The 18720-nt window shown below is 40.0% G+C and overlaps 1 protein-coding gene across 2 annotated transcripts in view; it reads left to right on the forward strand.

The window, feature by feature from the left end:
- The window catches only part of LOC140693518 (uncharacterized), a 67916-nt gene that overhangs the window by 28975 nt on the left and 20221 nt on the right, over positions 1-18720 (forward strand). Inside the window, exon 3 of one of the 2 annotated variants that reach the window (XR_012069279.1) lies at positions 12861-12927. Coding sequence is in view for 1 of the 2 variants with exons in the window: in XM_072957338.1 (XP_072813439.1) it covers positions 12953-12987 (35 nt within the window). In the remaining variant the exon portion in view is untranslated. Of the gene's footprint in view, positions 1-12860; positions 12988-18720 lie in introns of those variants that run through there. The other variant, XM_072957338.1, reaches the window with a different exon arrangement.

The following is an 18720-nucleotide window of genomic DNA, read 5'->3' on the forward strand; positions in this document are numbered from 1 at the left end:
GGAGCCTGGGGGCTTGGCAGCGCTGCCTCGGGAGAGAGAGGAGCAGAGGTGTGGATGGGACCGGCTACAGAACCAGCTCCTGCAGCTTTCCCTGCACCCAAGCCACACAGCTTTTAATAGGGCCCAGGACTCTCTCCTGGCTGGATGTCACCCTGGGCAGAACCTTGAGAATCGAAGGTAAGGGGTGGGCAGCACTCACCTAGGGGGTCACTGAGGACTTTGGTCAAGTCCACATTGACTTTTCCAGTCATGTGCCTTCACCTGTTCTTTATCTCAGGATCTGAGAAGCAGGAGCAAGGAACTCAGGGAGAGATGCAGGAAGATATCTGACTGTGTTAAGAGACGACAGTCACAGTGACACTGGGAGCGAAGACACTTGCAGCAAAGTAAAATAACTTCACAACCATTGCATCAGAGCTGCATGTGTGAGAGAGCCTAAGTCTGTCTCAGAGTGCAGGGGACAAGCGGAATGGAATGGTAAAATTAACACTGACAATTGAAATTTTGTTAAATAGCCTGCTACTTTTAATTTTATCACTTCACTGTATGCAGGTGTATTTCTATGAGCATTTATAGGTTCACACAACCCCACCAGCCCCTCTTGCCCCCATGGGGGATGGGATTTCTCAAGCACAGTGCCCCTCCTGCTTGCTTGGGCCACGCTGCGGGTCCTCACCTGGGGCCGGACTGCTACAGTACACTGAGTCCCCGAGGCACGGCCTGGGATACATGACAGGAACAACTGTGCTCTTGGCTGAGGGCCTCCATTTCCCCCTGCAGTGTAAGAATGCTGGTGACTCAGTTAGAAGCATGCATCCAAGCCGTCCTTCCGTGTCATCACCATCTAGAAGCGGTGCCTGAATCTTCTGAATTTCTGCAGAATGTGGTTTACAATCACCTTGAACAAGTGAGTGTGTGTCCTCTTTCAATTGGAGGAGTTACTGCCATTTTCCTGGAACTTACTCACCACTAGTCCATCTGATTTTTCTGTGCTAGGATTCAGTATGGCCTGCTAATAACTCTGCAGTCAGATCTAGAAACCCTGATGAAGAGGATTATTTATTTTCTTTCTTTATATGATGGTATTTTACTTTCAAATTTCTGAGTTTTCAGTTCTTGGAGGAATGTTTTGGGGGTTGGAGAAACAATTTTGCTCTTACCATCTTTGTGACCTGTTGCTATATGCGTCTCACCTGTCTTCTGTCACTTGTGAGGCGGTTCTATTTTTGACCCTGTCCGGGTTGTTCATATTTTAAAACATAAAATCTGTAAAAGTACAGTCCCTTTTACTCTGAAGACATTCCACAAATACTCCTTTAATCTGGGTATGGTTTTAAGAAGACACAATAATTGGAATATATACTTGCAGGTTGCCAGTGCAAAATCCCCAAATTAATAGTCGAGCTCAACATCTAAAATCTTTCTAATCTACCATGGATTTGTATGGATAAGTGAAGTAGTTTGCTAAGAACTCAATCCTCCCAAGCTGATGCTCTGCCAGATGGTGGAGCCGAGGGACGAGGGTGTGTCCTGCCCTTACTGAGCTGACAGTTTCATGGCAAGGACCTTCACCAGGTGAAGAAATTGAAGTTTCTTCTAAGAACAGTGGGTCTGAAATGAGTCCAAAAGCGTGGGAGAGACACAATCACATTTGTCTCAAGTAGGGGAGAGTGGCTGTGGGGCCACCTGGGAGACTCATGAGTCCAGGTGGGCAGTGTTGTTGGCTTCCAATTGAGCGGTGGGACGGTCAGTGGGTAAAAGCGAACAGATTGAAGGCATGTTTAGATGGTAAAGAGGAAAGGATCAATGCTGTCTGTGAAGGTAGGATGGAGTAAGGCCCAGGTTTCTGGGTGGATTAATGAGTTAAATAATGGTCCTGCTGTGTTCTGAGGAGGGAAAGCAGCAGAGGGAGTTCTGGGGGAAAACTGATGAGTTCAGCTGTGGGTAAAGTGAAAGGCTGTTAGATGTGTGGTCTGGGAGCTCTGGTGAGAGCCAGTAGTGAGTAGGGGGCGGGGAGAGAGACTTTCAAATCATTTTGTCTTGTGAAAATACATACAAGAATGAGTAATGACACAACCCCTGTATATTCTGGATTTAAAACCCAGTAACATTTTGCTATATTGACTGCAGGGGTTCTTAATTTTTTAATAGAAATAAAATAAATAGAAACAAAATAGTGGAGTTAATGAATATCTTAGAGTTGATGTGTGTCCTTGTATGTATTTTCATACCTCATCTGTTTATAAACATAATCTACAAAAAGTTAACTTGCTTAGCATTAGAGTTAAACAGAGGGACGTGACACACTCTGTTGGTGGTTCAAGGTGATTTCTTGGGCAAATTATGTAGCCTCTCTGTGCCTTAGTTGCATCTTCTGTGACTGCCCCCATGCCCCTCATCACAGCTGATTTCCTAGACTTGAAGTTGGGAGGGAGGCTGCTGAAGGGAGTAAGAGGTGGCAACTGCTAGGGTCACTGAAGAGAGAGACAAAAACAGATTAAAGCCGAGAAACTGAGTGCTAATACCCTCAAAGGAGAAAGAATCCCTTAGTTTTTTGAGCCACTTAGCCTAAGAGAACGAAAATCATGTGGATCCAAAGCTCTTGAGCATATGAGTATTGTGGGTGGGAGGGTTTCATCAGAAAAGGGTTGAGAAAAGGCCTTTTGGTTTCCTTTTACGTTTCCAGTAAGGATGAGGCGCAGAAGAAAAACCACCCGTTTCACAGTAGAAGGTGCTGTTTTGTGCGAAACTGTCCGAAGGTTGGAAACCATTCATCAGTGGTGCTGGCAAAAGAAGAGACTTCTGGATTGGGTGGGGCACTTGCTGTGACTTCCAGGTGACCTGCTGGCTGGGGGCTGTGAGGCGGGCAGTAGGTTTGCAGTGTGACCTGGGTATAATCCCTGGCATTGAGGCTGCTGATCTGACTAGCAGAGCTGGGCAGACACCGTCCTAACGGGGCTGCTCGGGATGAGGCCTGGGACACCTGCCATGCTGAGGGCGAGAGGAGAGCTCCCCTGAGGTTGTGTCCCTGTGAAGATTAGAAACGTCCTCCTGCAGGGGAGGAAGAGCCTCTGAGCAGCGGGCCGGATGCACAGGCAAGACCAGCCTGAGCACGGAGATTTCAGGAAGCCGGAATTCATACAGGCCCGAACAGCCTTGTTCCTGAGAAACTGGAGGGAAAAGATGCTGCAAATGCAGGCTAAGTTCAGACACTATTGTGTGTCATGAGTGATAGGAAAAGACTGTTCAGGCAGCCACGAGAGAACCCTGTGGTTGTCCCAGTTGGGCGTCACACAGGAGGGAGGAGCAGAGTTATATACTTTGCCACTTATTAGCTGTGTGACTTTGAGCAATATCACCCCACTTCTCTCTATATATATCTACATCTGTAAAGAGACACAGTGACAAGCTCGTGTCATCAGAATGCTTTGTTTAGCTCTGATCCCCTTTGTCCAGTCCTGTCAGTGCTGCCCTGCAAGGTTCTGCAGCGGCTGCTCTTGCCCTGTGATGGGAGGGCATAAAAGGGCATTGTAGCACCCGAGGGCAGAAAGGGGTTGCTTTAAAAGCAGACATGTAGCGTCCTGCAGCTGCAGACCTGCAGGCAGTTTGGTTCATGGTCGTGGAGAGGACTTTGGAGGCCTTAGCGTCGTCTTAAGACTTGTTTTCCCTTGGGGACCTGATTTGCCTTTGCAGATTAATGTTGAAGATTTGGGCTTCTGGCAAAGCTGTTTTCAGAGATGGGTATATACGTAAAATATCATATAAAATAAAATGATTTATTTAACGTGTGCGACTTTGCAGCTGTTGGGAAGAGCTGTGTTGGCCTGGTCTCCACGGGGGACACCAAGGGTCAGCAGAGCGTGCGGGAGGGAAGGCAGCCTGCAGTGCTTCTGCGGGGTGTTCTCCCCAGCAGGGCGCTCTGCTGAGTTGTCTCTTCTCTGAGTTTGGTTGCCAGAGGAGCAGACAGCAAAGTAATGAGTTCTGGAGGGATTGTATAATGACAGGAAGAAATAGGAACCTGGAGATTTTCTGGACTAAAACACGCTTTTGGTTCCTGATTCAGTGTGTTCCATTACAGAATTGATGAGTTGTGTCTATTCTGGAACGTCATTGAAATAAACGTTCAGCCTAAATGTTAAGGGCTTTGATTTATTTGGCTGGAGGACTCGAGCCGGGATGACAGCCTCTCAGATCACTCTGAGGGACTGCTCCCAAGAGGTAGTGGAGGAGCTAGGATAAATAGAATCTTTACAACAAAGATCAGGTAATTGGAACAATAAAATATTGCTTGTTATCTAAAGAAAACCAGATATCTCAAGTTCAAGTATTTAGTGGTTTTCTATGTATGGTGGGAAGCAAACATTTGGGTCATTGAATTCATTCCTTTGGCAAGCACCTGGCTATCTAGGGCCAGTATCCTGTCCTTTCTTGCACTGAGTCTGCTCAGAGGGCACCACTGTGAGTGGCTGAGAGGCCGGGCTGTAGGCATGAACTCGCTGGGGGTTGGCAGCAGCCGCTGATGATTTGGATTCAGCATTCTTTGTTTACTGACATGGTTGCAGTATTTTCATGCACATTGTAGTATTTTCATTCACAGTGTTCCCCCTTGGTCCTAAATTCGACCAATATTTTGAGAGACATTTCATGACCAATTTTGTCCCACGGTGCTAGGATGGCTCATTCCTAGTTCAGGTGAAGAATCTTCTGAGTTGCCATTCAAGGTGTTAGTTTTTTTTATCAGGCCCTGTTGATACTAAAAGTTCTCTGGATCACCTGTCTTACTACTCTATTATGATCCAGGAAGTGTTTACCCATCTTTGCTCATTCCCATACCTAGAATCACACTATTATATTTATTTTATTCAGGGTTATAAATTTTATCTGTTTCTTCAAGATGTTTAGCCATCATCCATCTTGTGGGCCTAGTTACACATTGGGAAATGTAACAGACAACAATTTTATAAAATAGACAGGATATAAGTAATACAGCTAGTAACGTTAATAAAGTCACGAGTAAGAATTTAATAGTCGAGAAGTTGTATTTTTGGGTTAAAATTTTGCTTGTGTTTCTGAGTTTGATCCTATGAGAAAGTTCATATTTATGGTCAGGGTCAGGGCAGGTATTAATTGGCCAGTTGAAATCTCCCACCTTGTAAGATCAACAGTGGCCTAAACAGAACTATAAATTCTTTTTAGAATAACGTTTCTGAGGGCTATCTAGTTAGAGCCTTGGAGTAGGGAAACCCACCAAGGTAACACAGAAGTACTAGACATAGGTAATTTATCATAAACTTAACAATTGGAGTAGTTCATAATCAAAGGTTGGAGAAATTATCAAAGTAATTGGTATACAGTCCTGGTCCGGTGTCTTGGGTCAGCAGTCTAGCTCAGATGTCGTCTTCTTCTCATCCTGGTATGGAAGCTTTTTCTCCATTTGGGCATTGTTTTAAGGTGAGCAGTGCTCTATAGGCCAGTGCACTGCAGGGGCTGTTTCAGATAGGAAATGAATCCGAGACTCCGTTTCCTTCAGCTTTGGTGTGTATGGTCTAGTTAAGAGTATCTGAAAAAGGGTCTTTCCATTCAGGTTGGAGACAGTTCTTTAAGTCATGCCTGTTGCAGTATGTATAATCCCCTGGCTGCAGGTCATGGGGCATTGGAATTTTACCCAAGGATAGATTACTGAGCTTCAGAATCAAACCTAGAGTATTCTTTTCATAATTCAATTAAACTGTACAGCAGTGTGACATAACAGCAAGGAATGATCTGGGAAGTGTCTTAGTAAATATGGACCTCAATTAACAAAACTAGAATTTAATATCCACTAAAATATAATTTTTTTCTCTCTAAAGTTACCCTCAGTTTTCTCAAATATAGCCAAATCAAGATTAATTTCTTTACAAATTAAATCTGATTATTTGATCATATAGGCTTTTTAAATTGACTGTGTTGGAAGTTTTAATACGGAGTCTCAGGGTAGAATGTTAATAAGGTTTTCTAAGGCCAAGAAAGCCACGTCAAGGCTTTTCATGGATTTTTGCCTTACAGATTTAGGTAAATTCTTTTCTCTTTAAAATCCTTAAAATACCTTTATACTCCTATATCTCTTAGGAGATGATCTCCCTAATTTGTCTGATAGAGCCACTGGGGACCTAAGTATTTTTAGTCTTTTGAGGGATCAGATAGAGAGAAAAGATAACTGTTCCAAGTCTGTATACATAGTTATAATTTATCAAATTGCTGTGAACCATAACTAGCTTAAGGAGAAGAGATTCTTTATGTCTGGGAAACAGGTTAAAAGGCAGTAGTATTTCAAACAATATCAAAAATTATAACCATATTCAGCTGGTTAATCAGTCCCATGTAACTAATTCTTTTAATGAGAGTTTTCATTAGAACTTTAAAATGTCTTACCCAGTTTAGTTCAGTGCTGTAGTTTGAAATTTATTAGAAATCAGTAAATCTCCTTGAAGAGAAAGCATTTTGCAAAACCATCAGAAGAAAACAATTAACTGTCTATAAATGACAAAAGATTTAAAAGCATGGTTAAACACCGTTACACTATAATCAATAAAGAAACCTGTTCACTATACCCATAATTATCACTGGTAACATTTCAGATAAACCAGAATTTTAGGGAGTCCATATAATTTCTACAATACCTATATTAATAATATTTCTCATTCAATATAACCTTAGAAGTTTTATGATTCATTTGACAATTCCATGTTATTTAAAATGCCAAATGAAACTTTATAGTTAAAAATCTCTCTTTGGGATGTTTCAGGGGCCTTCTGTAGCATCCCAAACTTAACTGGAGATTAAAAGAATTTTAATTAATTAAATTAATTTTTATTTAATTAATTAGAATTTTATATTTGGGGAGCTTTGTGAAAGATTTCAGAACACTTGATCAGATAAACATATAGATCACTGTAATGTAGTACTAATTCATTAACAAGAAAATATGTCAAATGTAAAGGCAGAACAGATCAGCTAAGTGGTATAAGAAGTTTTACAATCTGTTACTGAAGGTGGATTAATATTTTAAGAAAATTTTTTCCTCTTAACAGAGAGAAAACCAAATCTAATCTTGTTCCAGCTAACTTCTAAGATTCATTTACGTTGCCCAATTTGATTCTAAACTTAGCCAATTCTGACCACGTACAAAACTTTCCTCAGGGTTCCTTTTCCACAAGCCTTCCACAGCTTTCTATACTTATATTAGTGTGTCCCTTATTTTGTCTTCCATTCAGAGGTAACCAGCTTCAGGAGAAAGTCACTATTTTTCATTAACAAAGTATTATTCCATTCTTACATCTTCCTTTACGCATTTATATTACTTTCCTAGGATACTGAGATCATTCCCTTACTAATAGAGACTATTTCTGTGTGACACCAACCATTTATTAATATTTCTAAACACCTTTAGTTTCACTGTAAGAGGAAGTTAAATGTTAAGTAATTCATATTTCAATCTTATTTTATCTGAAAATGGCATAGATATTTAATAAAATCTTGTCATTTAACTTAATTTAGCACAACTCTAGAATTTAAAGATATCAAACATTTAGAGATTATTTTAAGCATACATTTTAAAAATATATTTTAAATATTTACCCAAAGCTCTCATCTCATTTACATTTAATTTACTTAAAATTTTACCACAGCACATTACTGTTATTTTTTTTTTGACAAATCTGCAACAGATATAACAGGATCTTATTTGACTTTCATTAAACCTAGGTACAGTAAAGGTATTATAGTTAAGATGGATGATTTTAAAGATGTCTACATTTATTAGAACATACTTAAACTAAACAATATCAAATATTACCTTAATATTGAATATTTTCCAATTCACATGACACTGAAAGTCAATTTGTTAAGTTTTTATTTTAAAAATACTTAATTTTTAAGCTCTTATATTTTTACATCAATTAAGCAGAGCTCTTTGACTTCGAAATTTTTTTTTTTAGCAGTAGAAATATCTCACTTCTATAATCTGTATGCAGGCTTATAAACAGACAAAAGCTAGAGATCTCATAGCTTCACTTTAAAACTTACTTATATTTATAATAATAGTTGGAGTAAGCTGAATTTGCTTGCTCAAATCACTAAGGCTTACTATTTATGAAACAGATAATTAAGATTTCCTCACAAAGTCTGAAGGACCCGTCAGAGTTCTGAGTTCTAAAATGCCAAAAATTTCATGGCCTCAAGTTTTATTTCGTTGAGCTAATTAGGCTCAGTCCTAGGTCACTGTTTGTTGTATTTATATTTCTGATCTGCAAGACAAAGACACTCTCTTCCAGGTCCCCAGATAAATGCTCTGTCACCCAGACCCAATTTTATCTCCTTAATTGGCATTTTTGTATCAGTGAGAAGAGCTGTAAACAAAGAATTCCATGTTTTAAAACTAAGGTTTTCTTTATTTTGTCTTCCAAAGCTTGCATAAGACATTTATTAAGGTCTCTTTTCCTTGAGTTATAAGTTAAACCCAGGGTAAACCTATTTTTTTTTTTTAGCTACTCAAATTACTTTTTAGATTTACGTTATATTGGACGTCTCAAGTAACTATATTGGTTTCCTTTAATTTGTTCAATTAATATTTTCAGAGGGATAGACATGTGCCCAGCCTTATAATACCAAGAAGGGGAAGCGTTTTTCCACTGAAACATATCTATCCCACAACATAAGCAAAAGGTTTATATAAAGACCATCTAAATATACCAATTTCACAAACTTTTATCTCAATTTTATTAAATCTTATACCTTTAATTTTTATATTTATTAAGTTTAATCAGTAATTCTTATTTCTAGAAGGAGTGACAGAAACCTTTTTTTTGTGGGTGTACATTGTATATAATTTTATAGAAGTCTCTAGGATGCCCAAGTTTCAGCCAAAGAGCTTAGGCCCTTCTCGATTTTTAATTTCATTAATTGGTCTGTTGTCCCAATCCTTGATCAAGTATTTCAGTCTACATATAAATATATGTTAAACTGTGGTAAATAAAACGGACTTGTTTGAACTTTAATGTTGGGGGGGAGTAGGTGAACTCTTTGGCCCTTTTTTTTAACTTTACGTAGTGTAGTATCAAAACCCTGTATGTAAATCCAAAAGTGTCCATTTTATTTATCTCATTCAAAATAACCATATAAAAATATTTATCCTTTTGGGATAAGCCACTTATCTGTTTTTTTGACATTTTTACAATCCTTTTTCCAGTTATTCAACCTAATTAACATTAATTATACTAAGTTTTTATTAGCATCTCTAGAAACATTTATCAGAAAGGAAAAACAAAAATGTAGCTTTTCAAACCAGTTATATTTTTATATCTGAGTTCTTAGGTTAACCATTAGATATATTTTTCTGCATTTAAACTTTATTTTAATAGGTACCAATAAAACAGCCGTTTATAATGAGATCTCTTTAAACTTTCACCAATTAAAAAGTTTTTCCAAATTAAAAAATCCATCATATGGCCATCAATTTATATATATATAAATAAATATATATATATATATATATATATATATATATATATATATATATATATAGTGATTTTAAACCAATAAGATGAAGAGGCCCTTCCACATGAGAGTCAGGGTGTTGCCTAAATAAAATTCAAAGGTTTACTCTCCAAAAGCTTAAAGCCTTCGTGGTCCAGGCTGATGCAACAAAGTTTAAGATGGCAAAATATCTGAAAATTGGTACAATCAAAGAATTGCTTAGAATCCCAATTTATTTGCGTGGCCACCGTATGTACACAATACTTGAACTTTTGTATGGCAGAGTCCAAGGTTTCCTTTAAAAACTAAACTAAACATATATATACTTACATGCACACACTTAAAACATCCAGAGAAAGATAAAACGTTTACATTTCAAGGACACAGGAAGAGAAATCCAAGTTCCCACTAAAGGGGATTTTGTTTTTATAAGTTCAGAATGCCAAAAAATGTTTTTATCAGGCCTGGTTATTTCCAGAGTGAGTTTTTTTTTTTCTTATTCCCGATTAATGTTGTAAGTTTTGTATGTACATAAATCTGGCTGGGGTTTTACTTGGAGACTGGCAATCTGTCATTTCTTTTTCTTTTCTTTTCTGTTCTTTATTTTTTTTTTGAAAGTTCTATTCCCCATTGTAAGGTCGCCTTCTCAGAATAAATTTGCTAGTAAGATTTCCCACAGGGACAACTCTGTGGCATGAAGTCTTTGTGTCTACCACTCCTGGAAGATTCCCTGTCACCTGAGAATGCTGTTACCAGCCAGGAGGATGGTCCAAAATTTGGAGTTGAAAGTTTCCTCATAAGAGTTTTACTTTTATCCTGAAAAATTCAATGGAGGTAACCAAATTGAGGAAAACATTAGACCAGCCTCTTACCTAACCACTCAGTCCTGAACCCAGTGTCTTTCAACTTGGACCCACTCGGGATGTCTCCACTGGGTGGGTAATTCACCTCAGTTTCTTTCAACTGGAGGGCCACGTACCTGGATACACCGCCAGATAAAACTTAGGATCATCAACCAATATGTGAGATCTGAGAACCAGGAGAGACTCAGCCAAATTCATCTGGACCCCCCGAGGAGTCGGATGAGCACAAAGGGCCACTGCTGGTACCAAGGCTCTGGTTACTTGGAGAGTTCAGGTGGAGAGAAATCTGCTGTGGTGCTTCATGGTGTCCAAAACTGTTGACTGAAATAAACGTGCAGCCTAAAAGTTAAGAGTTATGTTTCATTTGGCGGGAGGACTCGAGCCAGGATGACCGTCTCTCAGAACTCTCTGAGGGACTGCTCCCAAGAGGTTGAGGCAGAGCTAGGATATATAGGAGCTTTACAACAAAGACCAGGTTGTTGGAACAATAAAAGATTACTTGTTATCTAAAGAAAGCCAGGTATCTCAAGTTCAAGAATTTAGTGATTTTGTATGAATGGGAGGAAGCAAATATTAGGACTCACTGAATTCATTTTTTAGACAAGCACCTAGCTATCTCGGGCCAGTAGCCCGTCCTTTCTTATTCTGAGTCTGCTCAGAGGGCACCATTGTGAGTTGCTGCAGTGGCTGGGCTGCAGGCCTGTCCTCGCCGGGGAGTGGCGGAAGCCTTTAATGACTTGGTATCAGTATTCTTTGTTTACTGACATGGTTGCAGTATTCTCATTCACATTGTAGTATTTTCGTTCACAGACCGAATATGGATCATCTGCAAACTTGGAAAGCAACCGAGATGGAATTACTGCAGATACCTTCTGCTTTAATAAGCCGTGTGCAAACATAAACACGGAGGAAGCATACACTTGGATTTGGAGGTGTAGGAAAGGGATCCTGCACATTGCAGGAGAACGCAATGCAGAATTCCTTAAGTCCAACTTTCTTTACTGTAGTGGTTTCTGAGAACAGTTTATGGTAATTAAACAACATTGACAAACGGTGGCACACATTGCTTTTAAGGGATGGCCGGCTGCAAACTTTTATATTGGACAGGTGGAATTCATAGGCAAGTGGTCAGGTGGATGGGAGAGAGATGGAGCCAAGGCCTGGGCCCAGATTCCGGTTTAAATTGCCATTTCTTCACCATAGGGCCTTGGAATAGAATGCATACTCTCAACCTGTTGGTGAATCTGTGAAATGGGCATGATAATATTCATTTCTTCCTGGGATTGTTGTAAGATCTAAAGAGTATTATAGCACACATGAAGCATTTAACACCCTGGCACTTAGCAGTGTTCACTGTGTGGGGCCGCCCCGCTTAGCGTGCGTCAGAGCCGTAAAGGCAGCATTTGTCTGTTGAGGATGCACTTGTAGCCCCTTGGCTAGGTTGTGAATTTGTTGATTTCCTTTAATACTTGTAACTCTGTGTGACATGGGCAGTTATTTTCATGGACAGATGAGGAATCTCAGGGTAAAGAAGACTGTGTAATTTGCCCAAGGTCAGACCATAATTTTGGGTGCAGGGGCCTCAGTTCAGCATGGGCCCCTGGGCCTTCTGCTCTCTCCGTTCAGCACCAGAGCCAGATATGGAGTTGGCTGTTTCCCTGCCCAGAATATCCGGCAGGACCCAAGACACACCTGGCCCTGTGCTGCTTGAGCAAAAACTCCGGAGGAGAGGGAGTTACAAAAGGGATAAACATAAAAACAGACGACAGCAAACTGTGATCAGCTCTGAGAAGGAAAGGAACACGTCTCGCCGTGCAGAGCTGGGAGCTTTCCCGTCTGGGCTGCTCTGGGGGTGTTCATCTCAGCTAAACAAGTTCTGCTGTTGCAGCAAGGCAGGAAGGCAGGGCGCATGTGGGCAGGTAGACAGGGCCTCATTGATCGTACTCATTCCCCATTAAGCGGCAGCTTTCACGGGCACTTACCTAGTAAACATTGGCCATAATCTTCACGCAATTTGCTTGGTAGTTTTATTGACCCCAGCTTTGAGATGAGGTCATTGAAGCTGGGGAGTTTGTTGCATGCCCGTGATTACCTTGCAAATACCCCCACTGGTCTTTCAACCTAGACTGGTGTGGCTGTCATGCCCCATCCCTGTGAATGGCATCGTGTAGCTTCTCCCAAGTGGCCCAAGTGACTGACATTGATATGCTTAATTCGTAGGAAATGGTATGTGGCAATAAGAGAAAAAGATAGTAAGAAATTGTTTGGAAAACAAGAAAAAAACCTATTCTTCCCCAGCTGGGGGAGCGTAACCTGTATCACCCACCCTAATCACTGCCTGTCACCTCCTCCCTGAGGATTCTGTGTTCAGAAGCCACTCTGAGCCTTGGGAGAACATTTTTCCTCATGACACTTTTGACTAGGACCCGCGACATCTCTGTCCCTGGTTAACACTCTCTTCAAAGCCGTTTAAATTTTTTGCAGGTTCCTCCACTCTGATGTAAGAATACCCTGTATAACTTCTTGATGCAGCTCCTTAATGAAGATCTTGTGATGGATACCTAGCCAAAACTGGGATGTATGCACATAGTGACTGCAACTTCAGCACATTGTGAGTTCATAATCAGAGGGGTGGGTGACTCAGGAAAGGCTTTTTTAAGGTAACAAGGGGAAAGTGAAAGGACGCTTGCTGTGTGAGAAAGAAACATCTCGGTCACAGCCAGCAAGACACCTGTGTTCATGATGGGGTGTGGCGAGTGCAGAGTTCTCACAAAGAAAGAAGTGATGTGATGGGAGGGAGGACAGTTGGGTAATTTATTGGGGAGGAAAAAAGTGGGCTGAACATTTCCTGGTTGAACAAGAGGATTGTGACATGACGTGCTTGTATTTTGGAGAGAAGGGTTTTGTGGGGACAGGCCTAGGAGTACGCTGTATGGCTGGGGAGTCAGCACAACAGAGAAACACAGAGAACCGGGCAGACCCCAAGGCCCAAGCTGGGGGAGAGGCTGCCCGCAAATTGGAACCCTGGAAGCTGGTTCTGTCCCTTAGCTGGGGCCTCAGACGTCACTTCACAGCCCAGTCCTGTTGATACAAGAATAAAAAACGTTGGGCATGAGAAGGGCTGTGTCCCAGGCTTTTGTTGAGCCCCTGGGATGTGCCCCACCAGATTTTGTTCTTTGACTTCATGCAGTAAAGAATTCAAGAGCAAGCCAGTGTTGAGTAAAGGTATATATATTCAGACAGATACATTGAAATGCAAGAGAAACGTCACGAGGTGTGGGGGTTTCATGCACAGATTAGAAGTAGGTACACACCCCACAGACAGAAGGTCTGTCTTCTCCAAAGAGGGACAGAGAGTGGTGACCGCGAGGTGGCGCTGTGTTGCTTGTTTTCTTGGGCTTGGTGGTTTCATATGCTAATAAGTAGAAGGACCAGCCTTAGGGCAAGGGGCTAGGATTCCCAGGGAGTTGGCCATTTCCCACCCTTTGACCTTTTGTGGCTATCATTGGGACTGCCATGGTGCCTGGGGCATGTTATTCACCAGGTTACTATTACAATGGATGTTTACTGAATCTCAAGATCTGCTAGAAGTTAAATCTCTTCATCCTGAGCCTCAAGGCCTATTGGGGGTTGAATCCTTCACCATTTTGATGTCAATTGCTGCGGCCTTCCTTGAATGGCTGTGCTCTTCCCCCTTCCATCCTGTATCACTGTGATGACACAAAGACAGCAAAGGCCGGGCCCTAACCGTGCTCCTGCATTTAACGGCAGGAGGTGTGGTGTGGGCTTATGATGACTCTGAGTGGTGAGAAGGATGTTTCAGATTTTCCCACGTGAGACATGGCGACTTACCAGCAGCCTCCCCAGATTTATCTCACGGGCATTATCGCTTGTGTTGTTATGGAAACAAAAGGCCAGCCAAGAAATAAGAATCACACAGAGGGTTGGAGTACTGAGATTTATTACGCTGGCGGGCTCAGAGGGGTTTCTTTTCCAAAGCTCTGAGCACCTCCAAGACGTGCACATGAGGTTTTATAGGGTTAATTACAAGTATGGGGCTAATACCCAATAAGGCTCAAACAACAAAAAGCAAGGAATCAGTACACTGAAGCTTATCAATTTGGAACAGATCACGTTACTGACAACTGTTGACCTTGGATTTTCGGGGTAGCTTATTAGCCCAGTACACTGACACTAAACTTCAGATTTACCAGGTAGCCCAGCAAAACTTAGATCAGGAAACCGACACTTATCACACTTTGATTTGTGACTTAGCTTGTTAGGCCAGCTGTGGTTTTCCTTCAGTGTCACTTATCTTTTGAATTTTTCTTTTTTTCTTTTTTTTAATATTTAATCCAAATTTAATATCAGGGTTCTTTGGGAAAGAAATTTCTCTTTTTCTTTTCTTTGGTGATCTTTTAGGGGGGCAGTTAATTAGATGTATTTACCTGTTAGTGGAAGCCCTGGGGCTTCAACCCAGGACCCCGTGCACGCTAAGCACACGCTCTACCACCCGCCCCATCATCTTTTCTTTTTGGTTTCGCTGCCAAGAATCCTACAGCTGAATTTCTAGTCAGCCTTAAGCCCTTCCCTGACTTCATGGAATCCATTTTTATGAGTTTACTTCCCCCTGGTTTCATTTAAGTATTGAATCTCCATTTTCTCTTCACTCTCCGTTTTGCCTTTTGTTGTTATGGTTGTTAAGCTGTGTTTAACAGAATTGTTTAAATTCTCTTTTAGCAAGAGGCTGAATGTAAATAAATATGTAAGCAAACAGCACAATTAAATGCTTTTATACATTCTGAGCTGTTTAGTAGTAACTTAAAAACCGAATTGAATATTAAAGTGATAGCATTTTAAAAATATTTTTTAATTTTTCATAAAAATATAGCTGATTTAAAATATGATATTAGTTTCAGGTGTACAATAGATGCTCCATTTATAGTTACTGTAAAACATTGTCTGTATTCCCTGTGTTGTAAGATACATCCCTCTAGCGTGTTTACATTACATGTTGCAGTTTGTATAAGAAAGTTGGGTAACGCAGAGTCTGGAACGTGGCTGTGTATGACTCAGGTTCACGCTCACCCTGCCTGTCAGAGCTCAGGCCTTCACTCCTTTCTGCAGGGGAGCGAGTGGAGGCAGCTCTCATCAGCGCTGTCACCACCCTCTGAGTGGCAGTGACAGCAGTGACTGTGTGTGGACGTGCAAATTGTTTTTCCAAGAGCTTTATATGCGTTTCTGCATTTAATAATTAAAGCCCTCCTGTGAGGAAGCGTTTTAAGTTTTTAATGCATAATACATTTTATTTTGATATTGATAGATTTCAAACCTCTGGAAAATTTACAGGAGTAGTACAATAAACGCTTAGATACAGTTCACTTTAAAGGGCACTATTTGGCTTTCTGTGTCTGGCTTATTTTAGCATAAAGTTTCAAGGTTCATCCATAATTGTAGCCTGAATCAGTACTTTATTCTTTTTGCTTGATAATATCCTTTTCCTTTGTTTTCGTTTTTGGTCTATTTAAAAATATTTTCATTGAAGTCTTGTTAGTTTATAATTTTGTGTTAGTTTCTTGTGTACAGCACAACACTTCAGCTAAATAGGAACCTACCTGTATTCATTTTCATCCTCTTTTTAAACATAAGTTACTATAAGATATTAAATATATTCTCCTGTGCTATACAGTATAAACTTGCTGTTTATTCTTTACATACTCAGTATCTGCAAATCTTGAACTCCCAGTTTATTCCTTCCCACACCCTCTCCCCACTGGTAACCATAGTTTGGTTTCTATGTCTCTGTGTCTGTTTCTGTTCTGTAGATAAGTTTATTTTTTTGTTTCTTTCTATTTTTTTTTTTTTAGAGTCCACATGTGAGCAATCTCATGTGGTATTTTCCTTTCTCTTTCTGGCTTACTTCACTTAGAATGACATTCTCCAGGTCCATTGATGTTGCTGCCAATGTCATTATTTTATTATTATTTTATGGCTGAATAGTAGTCTATTGGACAAATATGCTACAACCTCTTTATCCAGTCATCTCTCAGTGGACATTTCGGTTGCTTCCATGTCTTGATATTGTAAATAGTGCTGCTGTGTACATTGGGGTGTAGGTGTCTTTTTCAATTAGGGTTCCTTCTGGATATATGCCCAGGAGTGGGATTGCTGGGTCATCTGGGAGGTCAATTTTATGTCTTTAGAGGAACATCTATACACTTTTCCACAATGGCTCCACCAAACTGTATCCCCACCACAGTGCAGGTGTGTTCCCAATTCTCCGCAGACTTTCCAGTATTTATTGTCAGTGAACTTCTGAATGATGGCTATTCTGACTGGTGAGAGGTGATACTTGATTGCAGTTTTGATTTGCATTTCTCTGATAATGATAATGAATATTTTTTTATGTGGCTACTGGCCATTTGTACGTCTTCATTGGAGAAATGTTTCTTTAGGACTTCTGCCAATTTTTGAATTGAATTGTTTGTTTTTCTTTCTTATTAAGTGTAAAAGCTGTTTACATATTCTGGGAATTAAGCCCCTAGCAGTTTCATTTATTGTAAATATTTTCTCCCATTCCATAGGTTGGTTGTCTTTTTGTTTTGCTTACTGTTTCCATAGCTGTGCAAAAGCTTGTAAGTTTAATTAGATCCCTCTTGTATATTTTTGGTTGTTTTTCTATTGCTTGAGTAGACTGCTCTAGGAAAACATTGCTGAGATGTATGTCAGATGTTTTGCCTATGGTTGCTTCTAAGAGGTTTATAGTGTCTTGTCTACATGTTTAAGTCTTTAACACATTTTGTATTCATTTTTGTATATTCTGTGAGGGAGTAGTCTAACTTCAATGATTTACATGCAGCTGTTAAGTTTTCCCTACACCATTTGCTGAAGAGGCTGTCTTTACTCCATTGTATGTTCTCACCTCCTTTGTCAAAGTTTCAATGACCAAAAGTTTGTGGGCCTATTCTTGGTAAATGTGTTTATCCGTTCATTGATGGATGGATATTGTTAGTAACTTTTGGCTACTCTGAATGATACTGCTATGAATATTGATGTGAAATTTTTTATGAGAATATGTTTTCATTCTGTTGGCTGTACATTTGCCCCGCCATATCTGTAGTTTCCACTACATGAATCCAGATGGTTGATTGTAAAGGGACTCGAACATCCTTGGATTATGGTATCCAGGGTGTGGGGTTCCTGAAACCAACCCCCCAAGGATATTGAGAGATGACTCTATATGTAGGAGTGGAATTGCTGAGACATATAACTCTAAGCTTTTGAGGAAATACCAGACTTCTCCAAAGAAGCTGCAACATTGTTCCTTTCCCCTGGCCGCATATGAGGTTTCTCTGCCTCCTGAACGACATTTGTTATTGTCCATGTTTTGGTTATAACCATCCTAGTGGGTGTAAAATGAGATCTCATTTTGTTTTTGACTTCCCTAGTGATGCTGAGCATCTTTTCATATGATTATTGGCCATTTGTATATCTATTTAAATTCGTGGTAAATTTAAAAATTGGGTGTATTTTTTTGTATTGTTCAGTTGTAAGCATTCGTTATATATCCTGGATACTACTCTCTTATTAGATACATGCTTTGCAAAATTTTTCTTCTATTCTGCACATTGTCCTTTAACTATATTTTTTTAAACATTAAAACAATTTCTTTACAAGGGAGGTAGTTTGATGTAAAGATTTATTTTATTTTTTTGCAAAGCACGCACTCTCTGACTTGAGATACCCTTTTCCCCTGTCATTTCACTTTCTTGATGATGTCCTTTGTAAGAAAAAGGTTTTAGTTTTGATGAAGTCCAGTTTATCTGCTTTTTCCTTCTATCACTTGTGCTCTTGGTTTTGTATCTAGGAAACCAAAGCCTATCCTAGGCCCACAAAGATTTATACTGTGTCTTCTTTTAGAAAGTTTATAGGTTTAATTTTTACATTTCTGTCTGTGATCTATTTTCAATTAATTTTATTTGTTATATAAAATATGGGTGTTCAGATTCCAGATTGATTCTTTTGCCTGCAGATACCCAGCTGTCCCTGAACCATTAGTTGAATAGACTATTCTTTCAATGGAGTGTTTTTGGCCCCCTAGTGGAAAAGTGTCTGTAAATGTAAGTTTTTCCCCGTGGGTTTTTATTGTGTCTCTTAGACTTATTTATCCAAACTTATGCCAGTATCATACTGACTTAGTACTATAGCATTTTAGTACACTTTAAAGTGAGTCCTCCAACTTTACTCTTCTTTTTCAAGGTTGTTTTTGCTGTCCTGGGCCCCTTGCAGGTCCATGTGAATTTTGGGATCAGTTTTTCAATTTTGCATAGAAGTCAGCTGGAAT

This window comes from Vicugna pacos, unplaced genomic scaffold (assembly GCF_048564905.1).
Source record: "Vicugna pacos unplaced genomic scaffold, VicPac4 scaffold_19, whole genome shotgun sequence".
NCBI lineage: Eukaryota > Metazoa > Chordata > Mammalia > Artiodactyla > Camelidae > Vicugna > Vicugna pacos.